This window comes from Poromitra crassiceps, assembly GCF_964638095.1.
Source record: "Poromitra crassiceps genome assembly, chromosome: 2".
Taxonomy (NCBI): Eukaryota; Metazoa; Chordata; class Actinopteri; order Beryciformes; family Melamphaidae; genus Poromitra; species Poromitra crassiceps.
In genome coordinates this window covers 82906903-82932370 of record NC_139624.1, presented here as the reverse complement: position 1 = coordinate 82932370, position 25468 = coordinate 82906903, and the positions used below count along the sequence as shown (strand labels likewise).

The following is a 25468-nucleotide window of genomic DNA, read 5'->3' as shown; positions in this document are numbered from 1 at the left end:
GATTTTTAAACATATTTATTTCAAAACATCATTGTAAAATTCAGGGCTTTAGCCAAAGCTTCAATGACAGTTTAACTTGCAAATGAAAAATGTAAAAAATATAAATACAAGAGGCTACATACAGCACATAGGCCTAGCTTCTTCTTTTTTTGGCACAGCTATTCATTCCCCCCAGTCCAGCCGTTTGTTCCAGGCCAGTGAAGTCCCAACAATCTACAAAAACATGCAATAATAGAAAATCATAGATAAAAAGTTGAATCATACACAATCAATAAAACCAAAAGTGGGTTAGCCTTCCCAATGGCCAAGGGCAGCATCTGTTATTCTGGCCTCATAATAAGCACTGAGGCGGGTGGTCAGAAAGTCAAATAAGATAGATTTTGTCTTTCAATATCCTCACTGCAGACTCGCTGTAGTTGTTGGTGTTGCTTCTCACAGGAATGGTGTCCTCCATGTAACGGAGCCCAACCATGGATCCCAACCATGGATGTATTATAATAAGATCCCAACATGAGCATGGGCGCCTGGCCAATCCCGGCGCTTGACTGCTGCGTAGGCGGGCACAGGGCGTGGTTTTGGCGTAACCTATGTGGGTTTCGAAATAACGCGGAATAGAGTGCGTAGTCTCACGCATGCGCATTCATATACCGGCGGCAGCAAGAACGGTGGCCTAGCGAATAAGGGGATTATATAGAGCCCAATTTGACAGGTCAGAGGACAATTAAATTAATTGTGTAGTCTCTGCGTGGTGTCGGTATATATATTCCTTAATCTCGTCAATTCCTCAATGTCAGCATCGCTTGCGAAATATTCGTCGGGGTGTGGTGTCTTGAGCCAGCGTTAGCGTTGCATTTCAGAGCTAACCTTAATAATGCAGCTTGCGTAAACTAGCCGCTATTAGCCATATAGCGCTTTCGGCAACGGCTCTGACATTAGCCATGTAGTGCTAGCTCACTAGCCTTCCTGCCATCCTAAACCAGCAGTTTATTCACCCAGTATTGTTTAGTGAATCGACGGGGTTGTTAGCTATTTACGACTTTGGTAGTTTAGGAATCTTGGAGTGTCAACTAACGTTAACGTTTAATAGCTTAAGACGAGACAAAGCTATAGCTAGCCTAGTAGTAGTATCCTTAGATGCCCCCATTGCTCCCTAACGTTACAATGCAATGCGACTGTGATGAAAGGTAACGTTACCCCATTTAGCTAACGTTACCCTGGCCTGCAGTGTTAACTTGTGATTGTCTTGAAAATCCAAATAATCTAACGTTGCGCCGATATAAAACCGGTTACAATATTCTACGTAAGATAGTTAAGTTAATTTAATTTGTGTGAAGGTATAATGTTATGCCTAATGTAAACAAAATAATTTAGCTACCCATAACCCACCTTGGTATATCTGTAACATTACTATTACCTATTGTACTGTCAATGCTATTACCAAATATTAAATGACTTTAGCTCATGTGGTATGTATTTCTATAGCTTTAGGCTACACAATGAGTCAAGGTACACACAACCCTTACCCAAATATGACTTGACATTATTAACTCATGTGATGTATTCCTATATCTTTAGGCTACACAATGAGTCAGGGTAAGGACAATGCACGGCTCAAGAGCTACAAGAACAAGTCTCTCAACACAGATGAGATGAGGAGGAGGAGGGAAGAGGAAGGCCTACAGCTCCGCAAACAGAAGAAGGATGAACAGGTGAACCAAGGATGGAGGGAGTACTACAGTATGGGGCTTGTTCAGCAGTGGTTGATTTTTGAAGATTTAGCTTTAATATATATTTATTTATACAATGTGTTTTTTTTTTTTAATAGAGAATGTTATTTGCTTTTGTTCCAGCTGTTTAAGAGGAGGAATGTTGCCACAGTGGAGGAGGATGGAGCCCTGGAGGATGATGGGATGGCTGACAGCGGCTATCTGGAGTCCCAAGCTAACAACATTGATCCACTCACGGTGAGAAAGATGGACAACACATGGATATACTCTGCATACCCTCAGTGCCATTATACACAAATGGACTGTATTTATAGAGCATTTTATAGTCTATTTTATAGCCTATCGATTACCCAAAGCGCTTTTACACAATACTTCACACTCACATTCAAACACCGACGGCATCTGCAGCAGCCATACAAGGCGCAAACTACTCGTCAGTTATGGGTTGAGTGTCTTGTTCAAGGACACTTCGACATGCTGTCCGAAGGAGCCTCGAACCGGGAACCTTCCGATTCCCAGGTGGCATCTCTACCTCCTGAGCTACTGCACACATAAGTCATGTGTGAAGGTGTTCATTATATACTCAGGATTTTCTCTCTTATGCGACCCCGTCGCCCTCTTCATTTCAACCAATTTCACAATTTATGTCTCTCTTCTCCTCACTTTTTATTGTTGTCCCTCGGTCTCCATCTTTGTCTGTCCTGTAGGGTGGGGTGATATCTGAGGACATGACTCAAATGATCTTCTCCAGTTCTCCTGAGCAGCAGCTGATAGGTACTCAGCGCTTCAGGAAACTTCTGTCTAAAGGTAAGCCTGCTGTAGCTGTATATCATACCTCATATATCCTACGCATTTCCCCCGTGGTTCTTGACAGTGGAACCTGCCTGTGCACTTAATTCAGTGAGGTATGCCTTTTCTCACACAGAACCGAACCCACCTATTGATGAAGTCATTGCCACTCAAGGGGTGGTGGAGCGCTTTGTTGAGTTCCTGAAGAGGAGTGAGAACTGCACATTGCAGGTACATTTACTCAGTGATATTGTCATAGTTATTTGCTGATATTGAAAAACCTACCTGGCTGATTTTTATTTTGGTAATCAACACCAGCATCCAGACTAGATGTTTACTCCAGTAACAAAGTGATCTATCTAGCCTTGTATCTTGTGCTATGTTCAGACAGCAGGTAGATCAGATTTGTTTTTCAAATTTCATCTTTAATGCTGACTGTCCACCTTGTTATTTAAAGACAGGATTTGTGTGTTTGGACACTAGTATAATCAGTTGCTGCCAGTACAACAGTACTGCACACACTGAATAAGGCTCAGATCAGAGTGCGTTTTAGCAGCCGGGGGCAGCTTTTTGTAATTGTTTTCAATGAGAGTGAAGCATTTTGCTCGCTGCTTTTGCATTGCTGAGCGCCTCGTGTTTTTCCACTCTATCCGGCTCGCTTATTTTGCAGCGGTGCCCTGAACACCTCCAGTTGAAAAAGGGCCCGATGTCATTTGCATTTTTCTAGCCGACCAATCAGGATCATGGAGACACTGGACGTTTCCCATAGTAACAACAAATATGGAGGAAGGGAAAGGGAACATGCCGGTGGAGAAATTGGACACATTGTAATAAGTGAATTTCCGTTACCGCAACAGCGATCTTACAGGCAGTATGGATTAAATATCTGGTAAGCCTTTGCTTGTTGCACAACAGTGTTTTGTCTGCTAGATGTGCTAACCAGCTGAGCTAGCAGCTGCTGTTGCCATTACCGTCTTTTTATTTCTCCTCACAAAAAGCACCTCGCGTTTAGCAACCTGCCAAACGTGCTCTGTCGGATCGGGTGCGTTTTTTTTAACAACTCTGTGTGCTAGCAACAAGCTGGTAACATGGAAGTCTCCTTGTTGCTTATTCTCACGGTTTTTATGAGTTGGATATTCAGAGATGCCATTTGATATGTGCATTTCAGACCACCGAGAGTAGAGATATAGTAGTTTAAACTTCATGTTGTGCTTTGTTTTATTCTTGCTCTTCAGACTTACCGTAATTATCCTAAAAGGCTTTCTAAGGGGTTTGGCTCGTGTCGGCTATGCAAAAAAGACCTGCCTGTCTGAACATCGCATTACTGTGTACACTTCTCACTTACTGAAGTGCAGTTCAATATCTTATTATGTTTCAGTTTCACAAACGTGGTCACTTTAGGTTGTGATGCTAAAACCTGAGAGCAACTTGTGCAGAGAGAATATTATGCAGTAACAGAGGATAAGCTGAAGTTCAAACCCAACCGTTCCAAGGGAAGGATATTCTTTAAATGTGCAAAATGTATTTTTTCTTTGGTTTGGTAATTGTTGTTGTAGTTCGAAGCTGCGTGGGTGCTGACCAACATCGCATCGGGTACATCCCACCAGACACGTGTGGTAATCCAGGCGGGGGCGGTGCCCATTTTCATAGAGATGCTCGGCTCTGATTTCGAAGACGTACAGGAACAGGTATGGAGGATGCTGTCTGACCTGTGATTTGTACAGGAAACGGGTAAGGAGGATGCCGACTCACCTGTGATTTCCTGCTCTGGCTGTGCTCACCCATTTGTCTCGTCATCGGAAGTGACCGAATGCTTTTCTAATAATGTCACGTTACTGTAAATAACGATTATATTCTTAGTTAGCCTGCCTGATTTAACGAGGTTAAATAAAACCAAGTGGTAAAGTGCATCAATTTAATTAGAATACATGCAAGTATTACCCTTTATTAACCCATTGATACCTGATGCAGCATTTGTGTGTGTATCCCTTGATGCGGTTCGCGGTCTTAAAGGGATACACACACAAATGAGGGATATATACGCAAATGCTGCATCAGGTATCAATGGGTTAACTCATTTCATTAAACATTTTAACGTTGAATGTTTGCTGTTGTATGACCTGGATTTGTTCTCGCCCCACAGGCAGTGTGGGCTTTAGGAAACATAGCAGGAGACAGCACAGAATGCAGAGACTACGTAGTGGACTGCAACATCCTGCCCTCGCTGGTGCAGTAAGTGTAAATTCCACACATCGTTGTCATTACATTTTCTCTTTTGATGCTGATGCTTGAAAAATGAAAATACCAAGAGCAGACCAGTGAATCTGCTTTATAGCTTGGAGATCCTGCATCCTTGGTCAAAATGTGTGCTGCTCGTTTCGCAGGTTATTGGCCAAACAGAATCGTCTGACAATGATGAGGAATGCTGTGTGGGCACTCTCAAATCTGTGCAGAGGCAAGAACCCGCCTCCAGACTTCACCAAGGTAATTGGCCAAGATAAATATGTTGCCATGGCAACAATGCAGCTGTCACTTTGCCAAGGTATATCGTATCTCATATGTCAAGGTCACAGCAGTCTGCGTATTAATGTTGTTAATATAGGTCTTGCATCCATGCTCCTCTAACCGTCCTATTGTCCCATTCTCTCCAGGTGTCCCCATGTCTCAGTGTGCTCTCCTGGCTGCTGTTTGTCAATGACACTGACATCCTGGCTGATGCATGCTGGGCGCTTTCCTACCTGTCTGATGGCCCCAATGACAAAATCCAGGCCGTCATCGACTCGGGAGTCTGCCGCAGGCTGGTGGAGTTACTGCTGTAAGGCCTTACACACACACACACACACACCATCACTTACTGTATGTGATAGGAGAGCTAATAGAAATCTATCATTAATTACTGGCGAGACATAAACTTTGTTGTCAGTCGTGTATTGGTGGTCTTCTTTTTTCTCAGAGAGATGAACTTCAGAGTGATCACATAGTACAATTCTGTGTTGTCCTAGGCACTCTGATTATAAGGTGGTATCCCCTGCACTGCGGGCTGTTGGGAACATAGTCACTGGAGATGACCTACAGACACAGGTAACAGCAACGTGTACACATGGAAAGTGATGCTATATTAAAATTCTTGGTGTGAAATGTTGCTTTATCTAATAATGAAGAGTGATGCACCGATATATCGCTAGACACTTTGTATCAGCTGGCTTGATGAATAGTAGTCTGTAACTAATTTACACCAGTGCCTCACATTCCCACTGTTTAAACACACATTGGGAGTTGACCACTGCAAGAACCACTGGTTTCCATAATGGGTGTTGACACGCCAGTTTTTACCATTTGTGAATGAAAAGTAACTGTTTTCTACATGATATGTTACAAGTGCCTGGCAAAGAAAAATGCTTAATTGAAATTCCATATGTCAAAGCATTCCATTCATCTTATTAATTGGTGGATATGTATATGTCTCAACATTAAGTATTACAATAATGCATCAGCTTCATGTCAGTGGGCTATTTCTGACATTGGTTGTGCTTTGTTGTATTGTCCAGGTGATCCTGAACTGCTCAGCACTGCAGTCCCTGCTCCACCTCCTCGGCAGCCCCAAGGAGTCCATCAAGAAGGAAGCCTGCTGGACCATCTCCAACATCACTGCAGGGAACCGTGCACAAATACAGGTGTGTGTGTGTGTGTGTGTGTGTGTGTATGCGTGTATGCTACAACCTAGCGTGCAGATTGGTTACCCATAGATTTGGTAAAGTTGACATGAACATTGCATTTCCACACTCAGACCTTCTTCCTCTTGGTAGATGGTGATCGATGCAGAACTGCTGCTTCCTCTCATCACTATCCTGCAAGTAGCAGAGTTCCGCACACGGAAGGAGGCAGCCTGGGCCATTACCAACGCCACCTCAGGGGGCTCTGCAGAGCAGATCAGGTCAGACCTCTGATGCACTGTTCATTCCCATGGCACAGCCTGAGGCCAGTTAGCATTACGATATCTGTGTCTCTCAACCAGTCCATTGTAGCTTGTTGCTGCCATGTGGATGATGTTTTTGGTATAACAGTTGTCAGATGTAATGTAACACTCTTGTTCAGGGTGTAGTCAGCTCCTCTAATCAGAAGTAATTAGGGATGCGGGGCGTCCCGGTGGCTCACCCAGTAGAACCTCATACCGTATGAGGCTCAGTCTTCCTGCAGCGACCCGGGTTCGAATCCGGACCGCAGTCATTTGCTGCATGTCCTCCCCTCTCTCCTTTCCATACATTCCTGTCTCTCTCACACTGTATGTCTATCAATAAAGTGTGATGCCTAGAAAAAAGGTAATTAGGGATGCACATTTTAATCAATTTAATTAATTGATTAATTAGTCATGTTAACGATTGATTCGTTCGTTTTAGGCCAGCTGACCAAGTTAATGAACCAACCAAGAACCAACCAAACTTCCTGCATTAGCTGTCGTTGAGCTTGTATGTGCTGTATTTCAACATTGTATTACAATGTTTACAAATAGTACTGTTGTCTTTTTGACTATAGTTCTCCCACATTGGATTTTTGCCAACTTGCTTGGTTTTCTTCTTCCTCTGTACAGGTGGTGAAAGTTAAATTTAGCCTTTGTGGTGTTAAATCATTTCAGCAAAAAATTAGAAAATAGCACATAGTCTACATTGTTGATGAATCGGATATATGTTTGATCGATCACATTTTTATGGCGATGAATTGTTAATTAGAAACTATGTATTAACACAAAAGTAAATTCCCGTGTGTGTGTGTGTGTGTGTGCGCCGCACCCTGCAGGCACCTGGTGGACCTGGGCTGTATAAAGCCTCTGTGTGACCTGCTCACACTTATGGACTCCAAAATCGTGCAGGTGGCTCTGAATGGCCTGGAGAACATCCTGCGTCTGGGAGAACTGGAGGCCAAGAGGGGAGGAGGCATCAACCCCTACTGTGCATTCATCGAGGAGGCCTATGGTAGGCGTATACACACATTTTGAATTGGACAGCTAGCAGTGCAATGTCAATTATTGGACATATCCCCATCTGATGTGCTACTTTCCTTTATCCCACACAATGTGGAAGACAATCCCCCACAAGCAGTTTGTCCGCAGTATTCAAATACTGTAGGTTTGCAAATGCATATACCATTTTTTGCAACAGTAACGTTACACTCCTTTCAAAGTCGATTTGATATCTGCTTGAATCTGGAATATGCATCCACCTAAGCAAGCACTAGATGAGCAGTTTGCACTCACAGTTCTGTTTTCCCAGCTTCTAGGTTTTGCATCAGTGGGCAATACTATAGGCCCAGGGGCCGGTTGCACAAAGCACCTTAAGTTAAGATTTTCCATATAGTCCTAGTTAAGGTTTCCACAAAATAAAATTGGTTGCACAAAACACCCATCTTCTCCCTATGGTTAAACATTTTAAGGAAAACATAGCACAAAATTTAAGGGTGTTTTGTGGAACCGATTTCATTTTATGGACACCTTAACTCGGACTATAAGTAAAATCTCAACTTAAGGTGCTTTGTGCAACTGGCCCCAGGTCATTAAATAGTACGGATGCCAAGCTTTAAGGGCTGTGAACAGGCCAAAGCAGTTGCATATTAAGCACTGATCCACTGGCTGCTTGTCTGATAATGGATGTAATAATAATATGAGGTTCAACTTGGGACTTAAATAAAATATTTAATTCAGGTCAACAAACAAGAGAGCAAAAGTGTATCCGTTGGACCTTGTGATGTTAACTGGTCAAAAAGCCACAGACAAAAGTAATACTGCCTAATAATAATAATAACTATTTGTATAGCACCTTTCAAAAACAAGTTACAAAGTGCTTTACCGTAAAAACAGATAATAAAAGTAAATCAAATCCATAAATTAAGACAACAAGATAAAATAATTTAAAGTTATAATCGAAAGATATGCATGTAAATAAATGTCTGTAAAGTCACTATATATTGCCAACTGAGTTAACACAATGGTGATTGAGCCTATGGCCCATTGATGAACGCCCTTGCATATCTCTGTATTGCAACATTTATGAACTTGTGTCTGTGGCGACACTTTACTCGCCCCCAAACAAAAAGATATCACAAGCTGTGCACGGTTCTTGACGTGTTTCCCATCACCCGCCAGAGAGGGTAGGCGGAGTAGGAACAAGGGTACTGTGATAAAAGCACAACACTCATCAGAAATATTCAGTGTCTAGCCAATCGGCTTCCACAATTGAGCCTTTCTGTGTCTGTAATAGTTTCTCCATGTGATTGGTTGCCAAAACGAGCGCTCGACACCAGCGCCTTTCTGAAAGTTAAGATATTTTCAGCTGCACTAAAAATGCACTAAAAAGCTAGAGCGCTCTGAAAAAAGACGTTGAGCGCAGCGCACTTCCTCTAGGTGGCTGTAGACGCCCGCATATGCTCTTTCCTCATTGGGAACAACAGAAAAAAGACGCTGGAGCACTATATCGACACAGGCCCTAAGTTTGCCTGCCTGAGATCCCCAGGCAGGGAGTTCCACAGCTGAGGAACCTGCACGGCAAAAGCCTGCTCACCTTTAGTGACAAGCCCAGACTTTGGAACCATTAGTAGGGCCCTGCTGGAGGATCTCAGGCAGCGGTCAGGCTTTTAAATGATCACAGATATAGGCAGGAGCCTGACTATTCAGGGCCTTTAAAAAAAAGCAGTACAATTTTAAAATCAATTCTAAAACTCAGAGGTAACCAGTGAAGAGCGGCAAGGACTGGTGGGATATGCTCACTTCTCTTAGTACATGTTAAAAGCCAGGCAGCAGCGTTTTGCATCAGCTGCAGTCTTTGGATGTTTCGCTTGCTGATACCCGAATAAAGTGAATTACAATAGTCAAGTCTGGAGGAGATAAAAGCATGGATGACCTTTTCTAAGTCTGCAGAGGAAAGGAGTGACCTGACGTTGGCTAGCTGTCTCAGTTGGGCAAAGCAGGACTGAACCACATTGATCACCTGAACATCGAAAGATAGCTGACGAAATGACGCCTAGGTTGCGAGCCTCATTGCGTACGTTTTTAGAAAAGGCGCCCAGACTAGAAGCAAGGTTGTTGACGCTGCTAGTGCTGGGGCCAGAGGGGGTGATTATAATCAGTTCTGATGTGGAGTCGTCATAGCTTTTATCTGACTTGGTTGCCGTTATCCATCCCTCTTTCCCAGGTCTGGACAAGCTGGAGTTCCTGCAGGGCCATGAGAACCAGGAAATCTACCAGAAAGCCTTTGACTTGATCGAGCGCTACTTCAGCCCTGAAGACGAGGACCCGGCCCTGGCTCCAGCCGTCGACCTGCAGCAGCAGCAGTTCCTCTTCCAGCAGTGTGAGGCCCCAATGGAGGGCTTCCAGCTATAATGCTAACCCCCCTCCATGCTCCACTTCATCCTCACCTCAGCCCCCCTCTTGTCTCTGTCTCTCTCACTCTCTGCCCACTACCACGACCAAGGGCGGCGACAACCCTAGGGTCCCTTGCCTCCCTTCCCATTATCAGAGAGATTGATTTAATCATTATCATGATTATTACAAATTGAATATTACAGGAGCACATGTGTGTGCGTACGTCCAATGCGGGTTGAGGCCTGCAGTCTTGTCAGCCAGTTTGTGAAGGTTTCACACTCATTATTCTGTCTTGGGCTGAGCTCGCCTCTACGCTTAATGCCTCAGCAGCACAAGCCCCGATTCCCGTCCTCACCCCACCCACCTGCTCAAGCCCCTGTATCTCCCACCACTCCCCAGCAGAGTGCGCCCCTGTAACACCATCCCTGTGTTACCCGAGACAAGCCGTCTACTTTTTGGACTTCCTTCTTCGGCTCATCCCTTACTAAAGGCCCACCTTCCTCCCCACATTCCCATATGAGTGACGACCGCATCTCTCCGAGTGAATGGGAGTCAGTAGGACTGCGCTGCTTGTCTGATTGAACTGCATTAATGACTCTTGAGACAGACAAACATGGACGTCATTTTTACCCCCACATCCCTAGAGAAGAATGATTTAACCTTAAACACTGGACTGACCGTGAGACTTTGACCATATGATTGACTGTGGTCATTGGACTGAACCGCCCACAGTGGCGTGATGTGGCCAGTCCCAACCCAAGGACTTAACTGACCTCTACTGAAGGCACTTAACTCAAAAATGGAGGTGACTTCCCTTACCTCTTCTCTCCGGCCATTGGTTGGTTGCCGTGGATAGGCGACCATAGATGGACAAATTAGGAACTTGACTGTGGTGGGCGAGGGGTGGAGCTTGTTAATGAAAAACTAGGCTGCTTGCGTACCCTCCTGGATCCCATGTCATGCATTCCTGCCACCAGTAATGGGACTCTCCAACTACACAGGCTCCATCCCTAAGACTGTGGGCTGCCTCCTGCCTCTGGTGTGATGTGCATAACCCCATGGAACCATGGGAATTGGAGTCTTCCCTCGCACTGAGACAATTGGACAGACTTAGACGACACAAAATAGACTATTTAACCTTGGAGTCTGTCCAGAAGCAGACCAGTGGGAATTTGTATTATCTTACCATAATAATTCCATTTCATTTGCAGCACTTTAGTTCAGGAATGACTCATTGAGAATATAGAGTAGGTTTTACGCTCACTTGATTGGTTGACAATGTTGATGACACGGCTCTTCCCTCCTCAGGAAGTGAGGTGTAAAGAGGTGTGGTCTGTATCCTCAGTCCCCTTCCGGTATGACAAGGATTACAATGTACCTCACTGTTTACCCTTCCCGCAACAGGACTAGCATATTGTGGACTGAAACTGTTAACACACTAATTATAATCAGTAGATTATGCTGCCTCATCAAAGCAAATAACTTTATCCTGACTAAGTAGGTTCCACCACCAGTCAGACTCTGGAAAATTGGCTGCATATTTATAGTATTCTGTTACATCACCACATGGCCATCTTGGTAGGAAAATAACATGATTGTAATCAATTAACAGGTGATTACAATCAGGTGACACAAACAGCCAATGAGCTGTGTGCATTGTAGCGCCATATTGGTAGGAAAATGCTCGTGACATCATGGGAATACTATGATTTGGCAATAAGCAATCAAACATTGGGTTCCCAATGTATGTTCAGGTTATATTTTGTAGTTTGACCATGCCAAATCATTGACACATAGAAACCAATTTTGGGTCAGGAGTGTTGAAAACAATGTTTAAGTTAAAGTTTTACATTTTTATTTGGGGGTAGAATCTGTCATTTTGCTGATGGTGCCATAATCCTTGTTCAGAAATCCTGCCGGGTAATTTCAACAAAATCCAGATTAAACTTGAAAATACTGGTGATTACATTAGTTAACAAAACTGAATGTTTGTTTACCAAGTCCTCTTGACATTTCTTACTTTTGTCAAAATCTCTGCAAGAGATGACCAGCTCTTCATGTTCATTACTGCTATTGTATTGAGTTTGTGTAACTGTCCTCTGTTATGCCATTTGCATAAATGCTGTTTCATGAACTACTGTTTAGTGAATCCGTTTCATTGTGGCCACTATGCATGATAGTATCAATGATCAATATGCTTATTGCTGGTAAATATTTTCCTTGATCAGTGTGTGGCATGCTTAACACTGTATGTTCAGTGGACAATAGGTTTGGCATTCCAAAAACCCCACAATGCACTACACACCAAACACGAGTGGAAAGTGCTACAAATGTTCTCAGTCACTGACTGTGTGTGGGCTTGGGGGGGTACTCCTTTAAAGGTACATTTTGAGTTAGTTATGATTTGTGGGGAAATTGGCTATTGGCAGATGGAAAGTCACAAGGAGCAGTTATTTTATTGATGTATTTATTGTATGGACCAAGCACTCTACAAAATCATGATCATATCCGATCATATACACTTCATGACGTTCTCAAATGAAAACTGCATAGATTGGTTAAAAACCCAACTGTCCTCAAACTGAGCACAACTGTCACACATAATTTAAAAAACGGATGGATGCTTAAGGCATTTATATCGATTGAAAGGTTACTGGTTTACAAAACTACCGGTAGGTGTTGTAAGGAGTGATGGGTGGTCTGTTCTAGGGTACAAGTCTCAAAACGGTGCAGTTGAGTTCTCATCTAAAAATCTTTACTTTTTTGTGTGTGCTGAATACCAAGAATTTCACATACAAAAAGCCATGAGCACTTAATATTTGAATTACACCAACAGGCTGAAAAGTCATTCTGAAGTTTTCCTTTTCCCTCTGACCCTCACAACCAAATGTCATGACACATGTAGCTATCAATATATAATACTAGGCATCTCACGTGCTATGCGCACTCGATGCCCATTATGGGCAGTGTAGGGCAGCATAGCTCAGCCTCGCCTGCCCTATTGGCACCTGCGAGCCAATAAACGAGCCTAATGCCTCCTTGTGTGTGTGTGCACACGCCCTTATGACATCACTTTTGAAATCACTGACGACATCACATCATTAGCCTAATTAAACACAGACATTACACAGCCTGAACGTATCAGCCCGATCGCACGTGAAACGGCATAGCTGTGGCCGAACACAGAACTTCAAACAAACAAAGAGCCCACATACTAAATTTTATATATAGATTATATTATACAATATATTAATATCTACCTATCAAGAGTTTATTCAAAGCGGAGCACAGTTACTGCCTTATGGAGAAACAATTTCTCTGTGTTGCATCCTCAAAACAAGTACCAGTTTTTTACCTTAATACAGTGTGTGTGTGTTGCTCACTGAATGTTATTGCAGCAGTGATGTCACAATGCCGCTTGTGTGTGTCTGCCCCATTATGTCACTAATGACATCAGTGTGTGTGTGCCCCCCTATGACATCACTGATCAGGCTTATCACAATGCCTCCTTGTGTGTGTGACATCACTGATCAGTCTTGTCACCATAGGCTCGTTTGAATCAGGCAAGGCGTCAACAAGTCGAACACCCCCGCAGCACACTCACTGCTGCTTTTCTTCTACAGTTTTGTTTAACAGTGGTTTGTAAACAAATTAAAACATGCATTAGCGCCACCCACACTCACTGCTCAAATGACACAGCCCTTCAGATTCCTTATTTTTATTTTAATGTAGGCATTACAGGTGGTATTTATGTAAAATGTAGAGTGGCAGCTTGGAATAGATATAAAATTGAAGTTTCTACACTTCACTGTGGGTTTGTGATGCACTTGTGTTGAACCAATGGGCGCTCAGCTTGATGCGTTTCTCGTCATCCTCTGTCAGCCGCAGTCGGGCGCAGTTGGTGGGGAGCAACTGCGGCGCCTCGCTCTCACGAGAGTCCCGTGGCTCACGCAGTCGGGCAGGCGGAGCAAGTCCGACAACTTTCTAACCATCATGCAACGGGGCAAGCAAGGCGCTGGTCGAATCTGCGCAGAACTTGCTTATCTCAAACGAGCCTAATGCCTCCTTGTGTGTGTGTGCACACGCCCTTATGACATCACTTTTGAAATCACTGATGACATCACATCATTAGCCTAATTAAACACAGACATTACACAGCCTGAACGTATCAGCCCGATCGCACGTGAAACGGCATAGCTGTGGCCGAACACAGAACTTCAAACAAACAAAGAGCCCACATACTAAATTTTATATATAGATTATATTATACAATATATTAATATCTACCTATCAAGAGTTTATTCAAAGCGGAGCACAGTTACTGCCTTATGGAGAAACAATTTCTCTGTGTTGCATCCTCAAAACAAGTACCAGTTTTTTACCTTAATACAGTCACTCTAAAGGACACAAAAAAAGAAAGTCTGAAAATGATCAAATTATTCCATGATAGGTGTGCCTTAACCCTAAGAATTATATTCAATGCCATTCTCAGTTTCTGGAGCTGCCGCTATGGTACTAGATATCCAAGGTGCAATGTTGTGACATTGTGTGGTAGTTCTAATAGTCCACAGAGGACGGTGCTCTAACATGTGATATCGTGAGGTAGCTCTAATAGTCCACAGAGGGTGGGGCTCTAACATCACACCAAGGACGGGGGGAATCTAATGTCCCCGTTTTTGGGGGAACATGACATGGCTGTGTGGCGACTGGCCGTCCCACATCACTGAGCCTTCTCAGACATGGCGGCAGCTGCTTCCGTCTCTCTCTGGGCTTCCTCCTTCCATCTGGCTTTCTTCTCCATGTTCTGGCTGGTTAGGGACTCGTGCCTGCCTGCAGCCTGGAGCCAAAGTGGGAGAAATTACAGGTGAGATGTGCATCTGACAAAAAGGTTCCAGAAAACACTGCGGAAACCATTAGCGATTTCATAATTCAAGGCGTGATTGCTAATAATTCAGGTAGGTAGGTTCACTATGCCACCTAAGACACTATCAGGCAATGCACCTGTACAGTGCAACCTGACACATTATGAAATGATCAGGATTTTACATAATATTGACCCGGAAAATACTTAGATTTACAACTTTAAGATTTAGTTCTTGGCTCTCTAGATCAAAATTATGTATTCCCATGAGACAACTGCGATAATAACCACCCAAATTTCTCACCTAAGTTGAGACGCCACCTACTGTATGTTCTCTTGAATGCCCAAGACAAATGTATTCTAAGGGAGACAATAAAGTCTAATCTAATCTAATGATCTAATAATCACCCCAAATTTCCCCCCTTGTCAACCGACACTGGAGAATATTGCTGCATGCACACAAAATGCATTCACCGTCTACTGGGACTTACCCGTTTGCCCAGGAAGGCCATCACCAAACAGGCTACTATTGTTGTCGCCATCATCCCATAGGCTGCTTTAACTCTGATTCTGTTTCTGGCAGCATCAAGCATTTCAAACCTGCAGTACAGACACATGTACAAATGTTAGCATGGTCAAATGCATTGAAAACTAGTATTCTTATTAATACAGTTGTTAAATAACATGGCAATGACAGTAGTGCTCCAATCTTTGTAGGCCTTTTCTATCGTCTGTCTCTTATATCTAAATTTAAAAGCATCAACAATACAATTTAGTCTCATTATTTGAAGTCATTTTGAGTATGGAGGTACAGGGTCTGTAGTCTGTATGCGTGATGATCAGGTCTTTTATCAAGACAGCAGATTAGTTCTGTGATCTAGGAACCAGACTAATTACCTCGAGCTACAAACACAGATCTTGTTTGAACTACAGCTGTCCTGAAAGACCAGCTACACCCAGTGACACCACTCAACCAATTAGCTGGCTCTGTGCTTGTGGTCTAACTCAGGGGTGGGCAAAAAAAATCTCCAGAGGGCCACGCTGACATACATAAAGTAGTCTTAACGCCAGACCCATGAGAGTTCTTGCGCTGATACACTACGTTACTGCATGCTGCAGATCTCTCTCTGGGTCTGGGACACTTTCCCTCAGCCAGCTGGGGTCGGAAGTGAACTGTTCACTTGGCCAGTGATTGGCCAGTGGTGGATTCAGTCTTCCCCAATCAGTAACGACTTTGCGATCAGACGACAGGGGAGGCCCAGCCCATTTTTCAACGGCTCTCTCATTGGTGCTACGACCTGTCACTCATTCAGTTTCAAGCCTCCTAGACCCACCCTCAAACCCCAGAAGTGGCTGTGAAGTGGCACAGACTCATTTATGTAGTATGCGGAGCGCAGCAATTCAACGTAATATTTGAGTCTGGGGAGAGAGAGACTATACATAAAGTAACCGAAGGGCCACACATTGGACTCATAACTGTGAAGTGTGAACACTCCTGATTTTCATGGGAGTCTCTCTATTTTTAACCCTCTCTCCTGCTGTGATTGGTATCTCCTGTTAATCTCCTTATATCAGTGTTACAAGTCAAATGGCTGAAGCGGATGAGATTTATTAACGTAATGCTGTCTTTTATTGACTTTTTGGGGGTTGTTTTGTTTTCCTTTGAGGATGTTGGGGGCCGGAGTGAGATGGTCCAGGGGCCGGGGCCAGCACTGGGGCCGCATTTTGCCCATGTGTGGTCTAACTGAACTAAATCATGCAGCATGCCAATCAGACGGAAATGTGCAGGGAGAGTCTGCTATAAACAGGAAGTGTCCACTTACGACACAAACTCTGGTATCTTGTCTGCCGTCTTGAAGCGTCCGGACCAGAGCAAAATCCTTCTGTCCATCTCTGAAGGCCTGTGGCCTGGGAGTTTGAACCCAACGGGAGGTGCTGCTGAACGGAAAACACACATGTACAGTATGTGTGTAGGGGGAATAGAAGAAGTAACAAATCAAAGTCTCCAATAAAAACAGACAGTAAATCCACATCCCTAAAAAAAGAATGGAGACGTCCAATTTCACACGCTCTGGTCATTAGCTCGGTCGTCGCGCTGTGACCCCACTTCCCATGTCCCTCCCTCCTAGGGACAGTTAAGTGAACTTTCACCCAGTTACTATGGCAACAACAAGCACCTCTTGATGTGCAAAATCCTCGGGAGAGGAAGGCAAAATGTTCTCTCACAATCAGTGCCATTTCTCTGACGGGACTGAAAAAACACTTTCACTGTTTATAGACAAAACAAACATTTAGATGACGGTAATTTTACACCAGTCGGCATGGGCAATTCCTCAGTACAAATCTAATCAATAGCGAACAAGTAATTTCTAGGTTTATATACAAATTATAGTATTGTCAAAAGTATAGGGACTGGGGAGCAGAGGTACCCTAGATTTAAGTGGATCTGGTAAGTCTCACCAGGGGACAACAGGACATCCCAGGGTGAAGTGTGATGTTGTGTGACAGAAGAGATAGACCCTGACCTTGTGCTGGGGCTGGAGGCTCGGCTTTTCCCTCCTGCGGTTTATTGCACATCGTCCTGCGACTCCCTGTCTGCATCATCTGCCTGCTCCACTGACCTGTGGAGAGAACAGGAGAATCTGAAATTTCATGATCGATCATGCCAAAATCTCACAACTACAAGTTTGCATAGTTAGTACACTTTTATTGCCAATGAAACGAACATGATGAAACATTTGGGTATTATTTTACAAAAATGTTCACAAACTACCTTCATGACTGGCAGCAATCAAATAACCACCACTACGAAAAAAGATGGGCGCGGCAAATAGGCTGCCAATTTTCAGAGTAACGTTACCAGGTTTACAGTGGTTAACGTTACATTTAACGTTGAGTACAAAGTTATCTTAGGTCAACATGCTTCAGTAAAGCTTTCTAAAATGTGATTAATCAAACCTTAAGTGCCAATCAGTCACCTATGACCCTGTCTGGCCTGAACAACTTTATTAGTCGGTGAAACAATCAGAATCTATAGACTCATTTAATCTACAACCAACGTAACGTTAAATCACTCCACCTGACAAACTATTGTTTGGTAAACGTTACAGCAACATTAGCAGGTGGTAGAGTACACTGTGCCAGCTAATCCTAAAAACAACACAGAAACGACAAAGTCAACGTTACTAACCTATGCCAGTGGCGAGGCGAGATTTTATGAAAGTCATGTTCGTGGTGATGTAAATAAGAATCAACAAGTGTATTTTACGCCATGAAACTGTGCTGAAAAGCTGAAATTTCCCTGTCAGCTGTTGAAAGTCCTCTGGCAGGCAGGCAGCTAACCTTTATGCTCAGTGCGCTGCGGCTGCACGTCTGTTGTTTTTTTCCAACTACCATTGACCATTGATAGCACAGGACCCCGTCAGAGGCTGTTCGTCTGCCTGATCAAAAGGCATGCAGGCCTCGTTTATTAGAACTCTTTCGCGACAAACGTCGCGATTTCTTTTTTATATATAGCTTTGAATGAGATTATAACGTTTGATTCTACATAGGTTGCAATTATTATTATTAGAGTAAGATGCATTATATTCAGGCATCTCTCGAACAGTTATTTGTCGTGGAGGATGGAGGACCTTGCACTCCACTATGGCGGCGCCCGGTGGAACTTTAAACTGTGAGGACTTTTCAATGTTTCAGGTAATTGCACTGCGGTATTGATTCGTCTCAATGACTGTGTCATGCAACGACATGCATCCGAATCAAATGTGTCGGGATTTGACAGGTCGTAAGGTTTATATATTGTGTAATGAGCTGAATGAGTGACCCCTCTGTCCACAAATGCTCCCAGTCTGGACGAGGAGATCAAGGTGCTAACATTAGGTTGGATAACTACGAGTGGTCACAAGACATGGAATATTGGTTGTTGTTGTCACTTTCCATTGAACAGTTACATCGTAAATAGGTTTCCAGATAAAAACAACTGACAATCTGATGCCTAATTTGTTAAAGTTGGTTCCAGAAAATGGTTTATACACTACTTTGCCTTACAGTGTACTGTATTGTGTAAGCCAAGGTTTACACAATACAGTCTGCAGTGATCTGAGCTCACTTCAGTGGACTCGGGTTTACTGCTGCCCAAGGTTGATTAGCTTTAACAGTGTAACTAGTGGCACATAGTGGCATCAGATGTGAAAACTAATGATTTTTAATTCAACAGGAAGTTAACTCTGGGAAAACTTGCATTTGCATTTTGTGTTGTTCACAGAAAAACAGCTACACATCTTAATCAAGTTCAAGTGTGTTTATTTGTCAGCATACACACAGGTAAACAAGACTGCAATGAAATGCTTATACTGGGTCCTCTCAGTTAAAAAATATATAATATATATTTCACAAACATGGATAAATAATTAAAATAAAGTTAAGTTAAGTTATCCTTTATTTATCCCCATGGGGAAATTCATCCTCTGCATTTGACCCATCGTCTACTAGGAACCTTCCTACAACTAGGAGCAGTGGGCAGCCGCAGCGCCCGGGGACCAACTCCAGTTCTTTTGCCATTGCCTTGGTCAGGGGCACTGACAGGAGTATTAACCCTAACATACATGTATTTGATGGTGGGAGGAAACCGGAGCACCCGGAGAAAACCCACACAAACACGGGGAGAACATGCAAACTCCACACAGAAAGGACCGGGGTTCGAACCCCGGACCTTCTTGCTGTGAGGCAACAGCGCTACCCACTGAGCCGCCGTGCCGAAATAATCCATTTCAAATAGACAAACAAAAGTTAAGAGGGAAAAATAGAACAAAATTATGTTTAAGTTCCTTCGTGGAAAAGGGGAATAATGTAGTGCAAGTCATGGCTAGTGCAATGATATCACACGTGTGTGTGTGTGTGTGTGTGTGTGTGTGTGTGTGTGTGTGTGTGTGTGTGTGTGTGTGTGTGTGTGTGTGTGTGTGTGTGTGTGTGTGTGTGTGTGTGTGTCTGTCTGTCTGTCTGTCTGTCTGTCTGTCTGTCTGTCTGTCTGTCTGTCTGTCTGTCTGTCTGTCTGTCTGTGTGTGTGTGTGTGTGTGTGTATGTCTGTGTGTGTCTGTCTGTCTGTCTGTCTGTTCCTTAGGAGGTGCTGAAGGTGATGCGGACCATAGACGACCGCATCGTCCATGCCCTGAACACCACCGTGCCCACAGTCTCCTTCTCGGGTAAAGTGGACGCCACGCAGACGTGCAAACAACTCTACGAATCGGTACGTACTACTTATGCAGAAGTAGAAGATAATGTGCTTGTGTCTGGGTGTTTTCATTTGGATTGGATTGAACTGTACATGTTACAACTGGAAGCCAGGAGCAACGTTGGAATTGGAATTTGAAAAACCCCACAGGAAATGGAATCGGCATTTCAGGAAGTTTTCTTACCACAAACGTAAATGTTAAAGGTTCCTTCCTTTCAGGTGGTATTTTTCATAACATGTAATCATCATAATATACATACATTGTGTTTGATTTGTTTACCTATCTTTTATTTGATTCATAATATTGAATTCTATGGAATGTAATAGTTAAATTTGGCTTTCCATCATTGCAATTCAATTCCAATTATTTTTCCTCAGAGCTGGATAGCATTCCAATTCCAATTCCAGGAATTGCATTTGGAATTTACCCAATGGGCCCTACACTGCTTCCCAGTACTAAACTGGTACAGTATGCTCGTAAACATTTCATTCTCTGTGTGTATTGTGCAGATGATGGAGGCCCATCTGAGCAGAGACAAAGCCATCAAGGCATGTATAGCACAAACATCTGATGTGGTGGGGCGGCTGCGTGAAGAACGAGCAAAAGATGGCGAGAACCTTGTGCTCATCAAACAGCTCAGGAAGGAGCAGACCAAAGTAATTCCTCTTCCTATCACTAGAGGGCGACAAACACCAAAAAGCTGCGAGATGTGAACCAGACGAGAAAAGGGGAGCAAGAGGAGAGGATTTACTTTACATGACTCATCAGTGACTCAATTGTTGTTAACAGAAGCATGGTTGCAGCAGATAGAAATGGATCTGGGACTTCAATTGTAAAGTGTTCTATTGATTTAAGAGTGATACATTGAGTAATGCGCTGTGTTTTTGTCACCCTTATCGCTTCCAGCTAAAACTCATGCAGTCAGAGCTGAATGTTGAAGAAGTTGTCAATGACAGAAGTCTGAAGGTAAGACAGCCGTTAACAGTAGTAAATGTACGTAATTGAGTGTCTGTCTTGAAAAGCATGGACCTTCAAGTTCTGACACATAATCTCCTGTATATCCCATTTTAAATTGTTTAGATTTTCAGTGAAAGGTGCCGAATCCACTACACGCCTCCTAAGGTGAAGTGATGGCTGTGTCTGGTGAGAAGAGCTGCTCCGCCCGAGGGCCGCGTCTAGACTGGGGCTGAAACTGTGAGCTGCCGCTGGGTCCCGACTCCAGGCTGTTGACTGCTTGGCCCACTCTGACTCTCTTCCCCCTCAGCTGTCAAACCTTGTGACTATTGTATTGCATTGCCACATTAACGCAGGACCACCTCTGTAAAACTGCCATCTCTGTGCTTCTTTTATGACAAGCATTGTACAAAAACAAAGTTTTTTTTTAAACAAGATATTGTGATGTTTTCAAATGACCCCTGGTTGTCAGTGATTTAAAGCCAAATCAGTAGGCTGTTATAAGTGTTTGCAATTTGGGTTAGAGAACTTGTTACTGTCAGGAGGTTGGGGGAGTGGAGCTCAGCTTTGTGTGTCAGTATACTTCCTCCTCCTCTGTTGGTCATTTCCTTTCCAAGAAACTAGTCAGAATCATGATGATGAGTCAAGGGTGTTTCCATGGTGATTACAGCTTGCAATTTCAACATTGATTCAAGCATTGATTAGACTTGGGTTGGCTTGAGTTTAGAGGATTGCTTAAGTTGTTTTTGCTTAAGATGTTTTATGCTAGTGCTGTGTTGAATTAGGTCAGTGGGATTGGATTGAATTGATTTAATTTTGACTTATCTATAGCGTCAAAACTTTCTGTTCTACTTTTCTGCTAGTATTTGGGCAGAAAGACACATTTGTAAAGTGGAATTAGGACAAAGAAGTATCGGCAACTGTTATCCACAGCAATAATATTAATGATGAATAATAGCAATAATAAAGATAATAGTAGTAAAGGTGTGTGAAAGACAACATACAGTATATCTCAAACAGGACATCTACAATGGAAATAATTATTAGTACACTGGAGGGGGCTTTAAAGGTTTGAATAAGGACTAACGACAGTGATCTTAAATACATTAATGAATCACATTTCCCTCCCAATTTCTCCTTTTGGTTTTAGATAATACGCAGCAGATAATACGCAGCAGAAGAATGTATAGATGGTTTTAACTTGACAACAAAAACATTCTAAATTGAACCCCCACTCACTTCCTGTTGCAGTGTTTGCTATGGACATAAAAGAAAAAAAAACATTCAAGTGCAGGACTGACCATTCCGTGAAAACCGTCTATACAGCTGAGCAGCGAAAACAAAAGTAACGATGTCGAGCGAATATTTCTGCAGTTTGCCTAATGCTGAGAAAAAGGAAGTGCTGTGGGGTTGCGCCCTGGTGAAAACCGTCTATGCTTATACAGCATATTATTCACTGTATAAGCATATACATTCTTCTTCTTGTCACATTGAACCACGCCTACTGCACTGATGTTGAACCATGTTTTTCTACTTACTAAATCATAGTGACAGACTGATCCGACTGCAATGAGCCACAAAGATCAACGTTAAGTTCAACATAATTGTAAAGGTATATACTGTATATATATATATAGTATGTATGTTATATATATGTGTTTGTGTGTGTGTGTATATATATATATATATATATATATATATATATATATATATAGTGTGTGTATATACTGTGTGTGTGTCATAAAACAGCAGGGCTCCTGCCTGCGTTAGACCTCAGTCACTCTGTTTGACATCAAACCCAGCTATACACTGCAACTTCTGTTTGTGATACTGTACGCCACTTGAAGTGGAGCCTAATGACCACCTCACTCTGCATTAAGAATAGTTACCATTTAAGCTTTGTTGTTCAGGGGTGACCTTAGCACTGCAGCTAAAACTAAGGGATTCAAAGCATGTAGGCTACTGTATTATCCACACTCTATTAGCATACAGCATCAGCATTGATTAGTTGACATTATTATAAGTCTCAAGTCTAGTCTCAGGTCACTGTGTGTGTGACTTGAGTGCGACTCAAGTCCAAGTCCCCATCTCTGGTGTGTATATACACATGAGACAATGTGAGAAAGTATGCTTCTTTCTGTGAAAACATAATGAGTGGCCTTCAGGAACTTCAGAAAACAACAAAAATATCTAAACAATTATTTGATAGATGCAATGTTATTGAACCATGCAGATGTACTGAAAACATATCTTATGAAGCTGTATAGTTGCAGTCTTCCTCTCTGCCATTCCATAGCTCTCTCCTGTCCTATAAAGAATGATGAGTGCCCCCCCAACCCCCCACATGCCAAACCAGCCCCTATTTCACTCAGGGCCTGCAGCTGTAATGTATTATTTGCATAACTGTCCTCTTGAAGAGAACATATTATTCACCTCTCCCTCTCTCACACACTCTTCCTTGCCGTGCCAAGGTAGGGTGGACGTAATGCACATGCAAATTCAGAGGCAAATGCACACAGTGGTTTCTCTCTCGTACCTGGGAATAAAAAGAACAGCTATTTCCTGGAGGAATTTGTCCAGCCTCTGTACTGTTGAATAAATATGACTCATGCAGAAGTTGATTTGTAGAGGTGATCAGGACGCACGCTGCAGGAACTATGGAGACCTGGGGGGTCTTCCTGGAGCGTGGGTCCTCCTCCTCACTCTCACTCTGGCCAGCTCACTTAATCCATCATGATGGATGGCAAATGCCGGAAGTGAAATCTATGAAAGTGACCACATGCTTTGCCTCCAGCGTGTGGACCCTGTGTGGGTGGTACAGATGAGCTGCCTCCAGCGTGTGGACCCTGTGTGGGTGGTACAGATGAGCTGTTGAGGTGCATTTTACACTATGTCATGATAATGATGTAGTAGCCTCATATTAGCCTAATAATATGAAGTTGGTCCAATAACATGAAAAGTGGCACTAAGACAAATTCCCCGTATGTAACTTGCATACTGTGGCAATAAAAGTGATTCTGATTCTGACAAGTCTTTTATGGTGTGTGCCAAAGCAGTTAATGCTCACCACGGAAAGGCAGAAAGGTGCAAATTAGTCATTATAATAGTGGATGAGGCACAAAATTACCATTATAATCATATGTCAGTGTACAATAAATGCAAGACTAAACTCAAATTAAAATCACCCCCCTCTGTGTGTGTGCGTGTGTCTGTGCGTGCGTGCGTGCATGTGTGCGTGCGTGCGTGTGTGTATATATATAGAGAGAGATGATTTCTTTATTTTCATGACATGCACACAGCATGCCAACCCTCATGGGTTTATAGTAAGACATCAAAATAGATTGCAGTTGTACATTTAAATCAACATAAATCATACTGCAACATACTACTCAAACAATACAGTATATAAAACAAATCATTACATCACTCTAAATGATTGTCTTTGTTCCCAGGCCTGACAGATAAAATCTGCTACAAAGAAAGTTCCTTTCTTGAAAGACAGCTCAAATTTCTCATAATCATCCATCTAAATAAATAAAAAAGTCAACATAAATAGATGACATTTGACTAAAGAGTACATCCCTTGCATCTTCGTATGCAATACAGTAGAAGAAAATGAATCTCGTTTTCAATTGAATTGAACTCAGATGGAAAACAGAGATAGTTGTGTTTTCATGCTATGAATCCCCAAGAGCATTATCTTTATGGCTGAATTTTAAAATGGGTATAAGTCTAAAATATATATTAAGAAGGCATTTATATAGAATAGTATGCAGGTATGTGTCAGAAATGATCACAAAAGAACTTAAAATGCCTTTATATATTTTTTCCAGCTTAGGCTACATGGCAATACCTGGTTTAGTGAACTAATGAAAATTCAAAGTTTTTGTGATAGACTGAACTGTAGGAGGAAGATACAACAAAAACGTGTCATCAATTCACAAATAACGACAACTTTTTTCAGTTCATACTGTATGTCATGACAGTAACTGTCTTGATTTTGGTAAGCGGCAATACCAGGGGTTCAAGCCTATTGCCCCTGAAGGGGCTTGAATATCTGTATCTTGAATATCTGTATCTTGAATATCTGTACCTTGAATAACTGTCTGTATATGTCACCCAGGTCAGCAGTTGATCTGGGTGGATCGATCTCTTCTAACAAAGTGTAGTAATCTGTAGGTCAGCAGTTGACCTGGGCAAATGTCATGCAATTGAGCAAAGTCAGCAATAGAAAAACATGGACAGGTCTCTGCAATGTAACAACTCACGGGAATTTGCGTCGCAGCTGATGAGGAAAAATAAAAATAATAATAAAAATAAAAATCTGAGCGGGGCTTGAACCCCTAATTAGCCTGGCAGCCGGTCACATGAACTCACATTAAAGAGGTTTTTGTGGCTTCAAGTTCAACAAGCAGGAGAGCCTAAACCTGTTGAGTCGCCTGTCAGGCATTCATGAGTTTGTACTAGCTTAGCGAAGGCCGGTGATTCCCAACGCCTTACTGACAACTCTGTCTGATGGGTGTAGGAGTGATTAACTGCCATGTGACACACACAC

The 25468-nt window shown here is 42.8% G+C and overlaps 3 protein-coding genes across 4 annotated transcripts; 2 read left to right on the top strand and 1 right to left on the bottom strand.

Moving 5' to 3' along the window:
* Positions 1–1583: 1583 nt before the first annotated feature.
* On the top strand, positions 1584–11970 carry kpna1 (karyopherin alpha 1 (importin alpha 5); the record flags this gene model as incomplete). Its single annotated transcript, XM_083652183.1, has 13 exons — positions 1584–1709; positions 1851–1964; positions 2435–2534; positions 2653–2747; positions 4073–4204; positions 4660–4748; positions 4901–5000; positions 5168–5331; positions 5519–5597; positions 6065–6190; positions 6323–6450; positions 7311–7486; positions 9698–11970. 13 exons carry the CDS (start codon positions 1584–1586, stop codon positions 9883–9885), a joined length of 1617 nt encoding a protein of 538 aa, XP_083508309.1. The 3' UTR covers positions 9886–11970.
* A 1316-nt stretch (positions 11971–13286) lies between these two features.
* Positions 13287–18082, bottom strand: fam162a (family with sequence similarity 162 member A). Of its 2 annotated transcripts, none has more exons than XM_083657750.1 (5): positions 17919–18082; positions 17254–17349; positions 16552–16666; positions 15220–15328; positions 13287–14704 (listed from the first exon to the last, which is right to left on the bottom strand). In XM_083657750.1, the coding sequence occupies exons 1-5, from the start codon at positions 17953–17955 to the stop codon at positions 14588–14590; spliced, it is 474 nt and encodes a 157-aa protein (XP_083513876.1). In that variant the 5' UTR covers positions 17956–18082; the 3' UTR covers positions 13287–14587. The 2 variants fall into 2 exon arrangements, with proteins under 2 accessions (XP_083513876.1, XP_083513877.1); XM_083657751.1 differs by having other exon boundaries at positions 16552–16663.
* A 274-nt stretch (positions 18083–18356) lies between these two features.
* mix23 (mitochondrial matrix import factor 23) lies at positions 18357–21498 on the top strand. The gene is made up of 5 exons (XM_083632367.1): positions 18357–18424; positions 19848–19973; positions 20469–20615; positions 20866–20925; positions 21040–21498. The coding sequence occupies exons 1-5, from the start codon at positions 18374–18376 to the stop codon at positions 21088–21090; spliced, it is 435 nt and encodes a 144-aa protein (XP_083488493.1). The 5' UTR covers positions 18357–18373; the 3' UTR covers positions 21091–21498.
* Positions 21499–25468: the final 3970 nt, after the last annotated feature.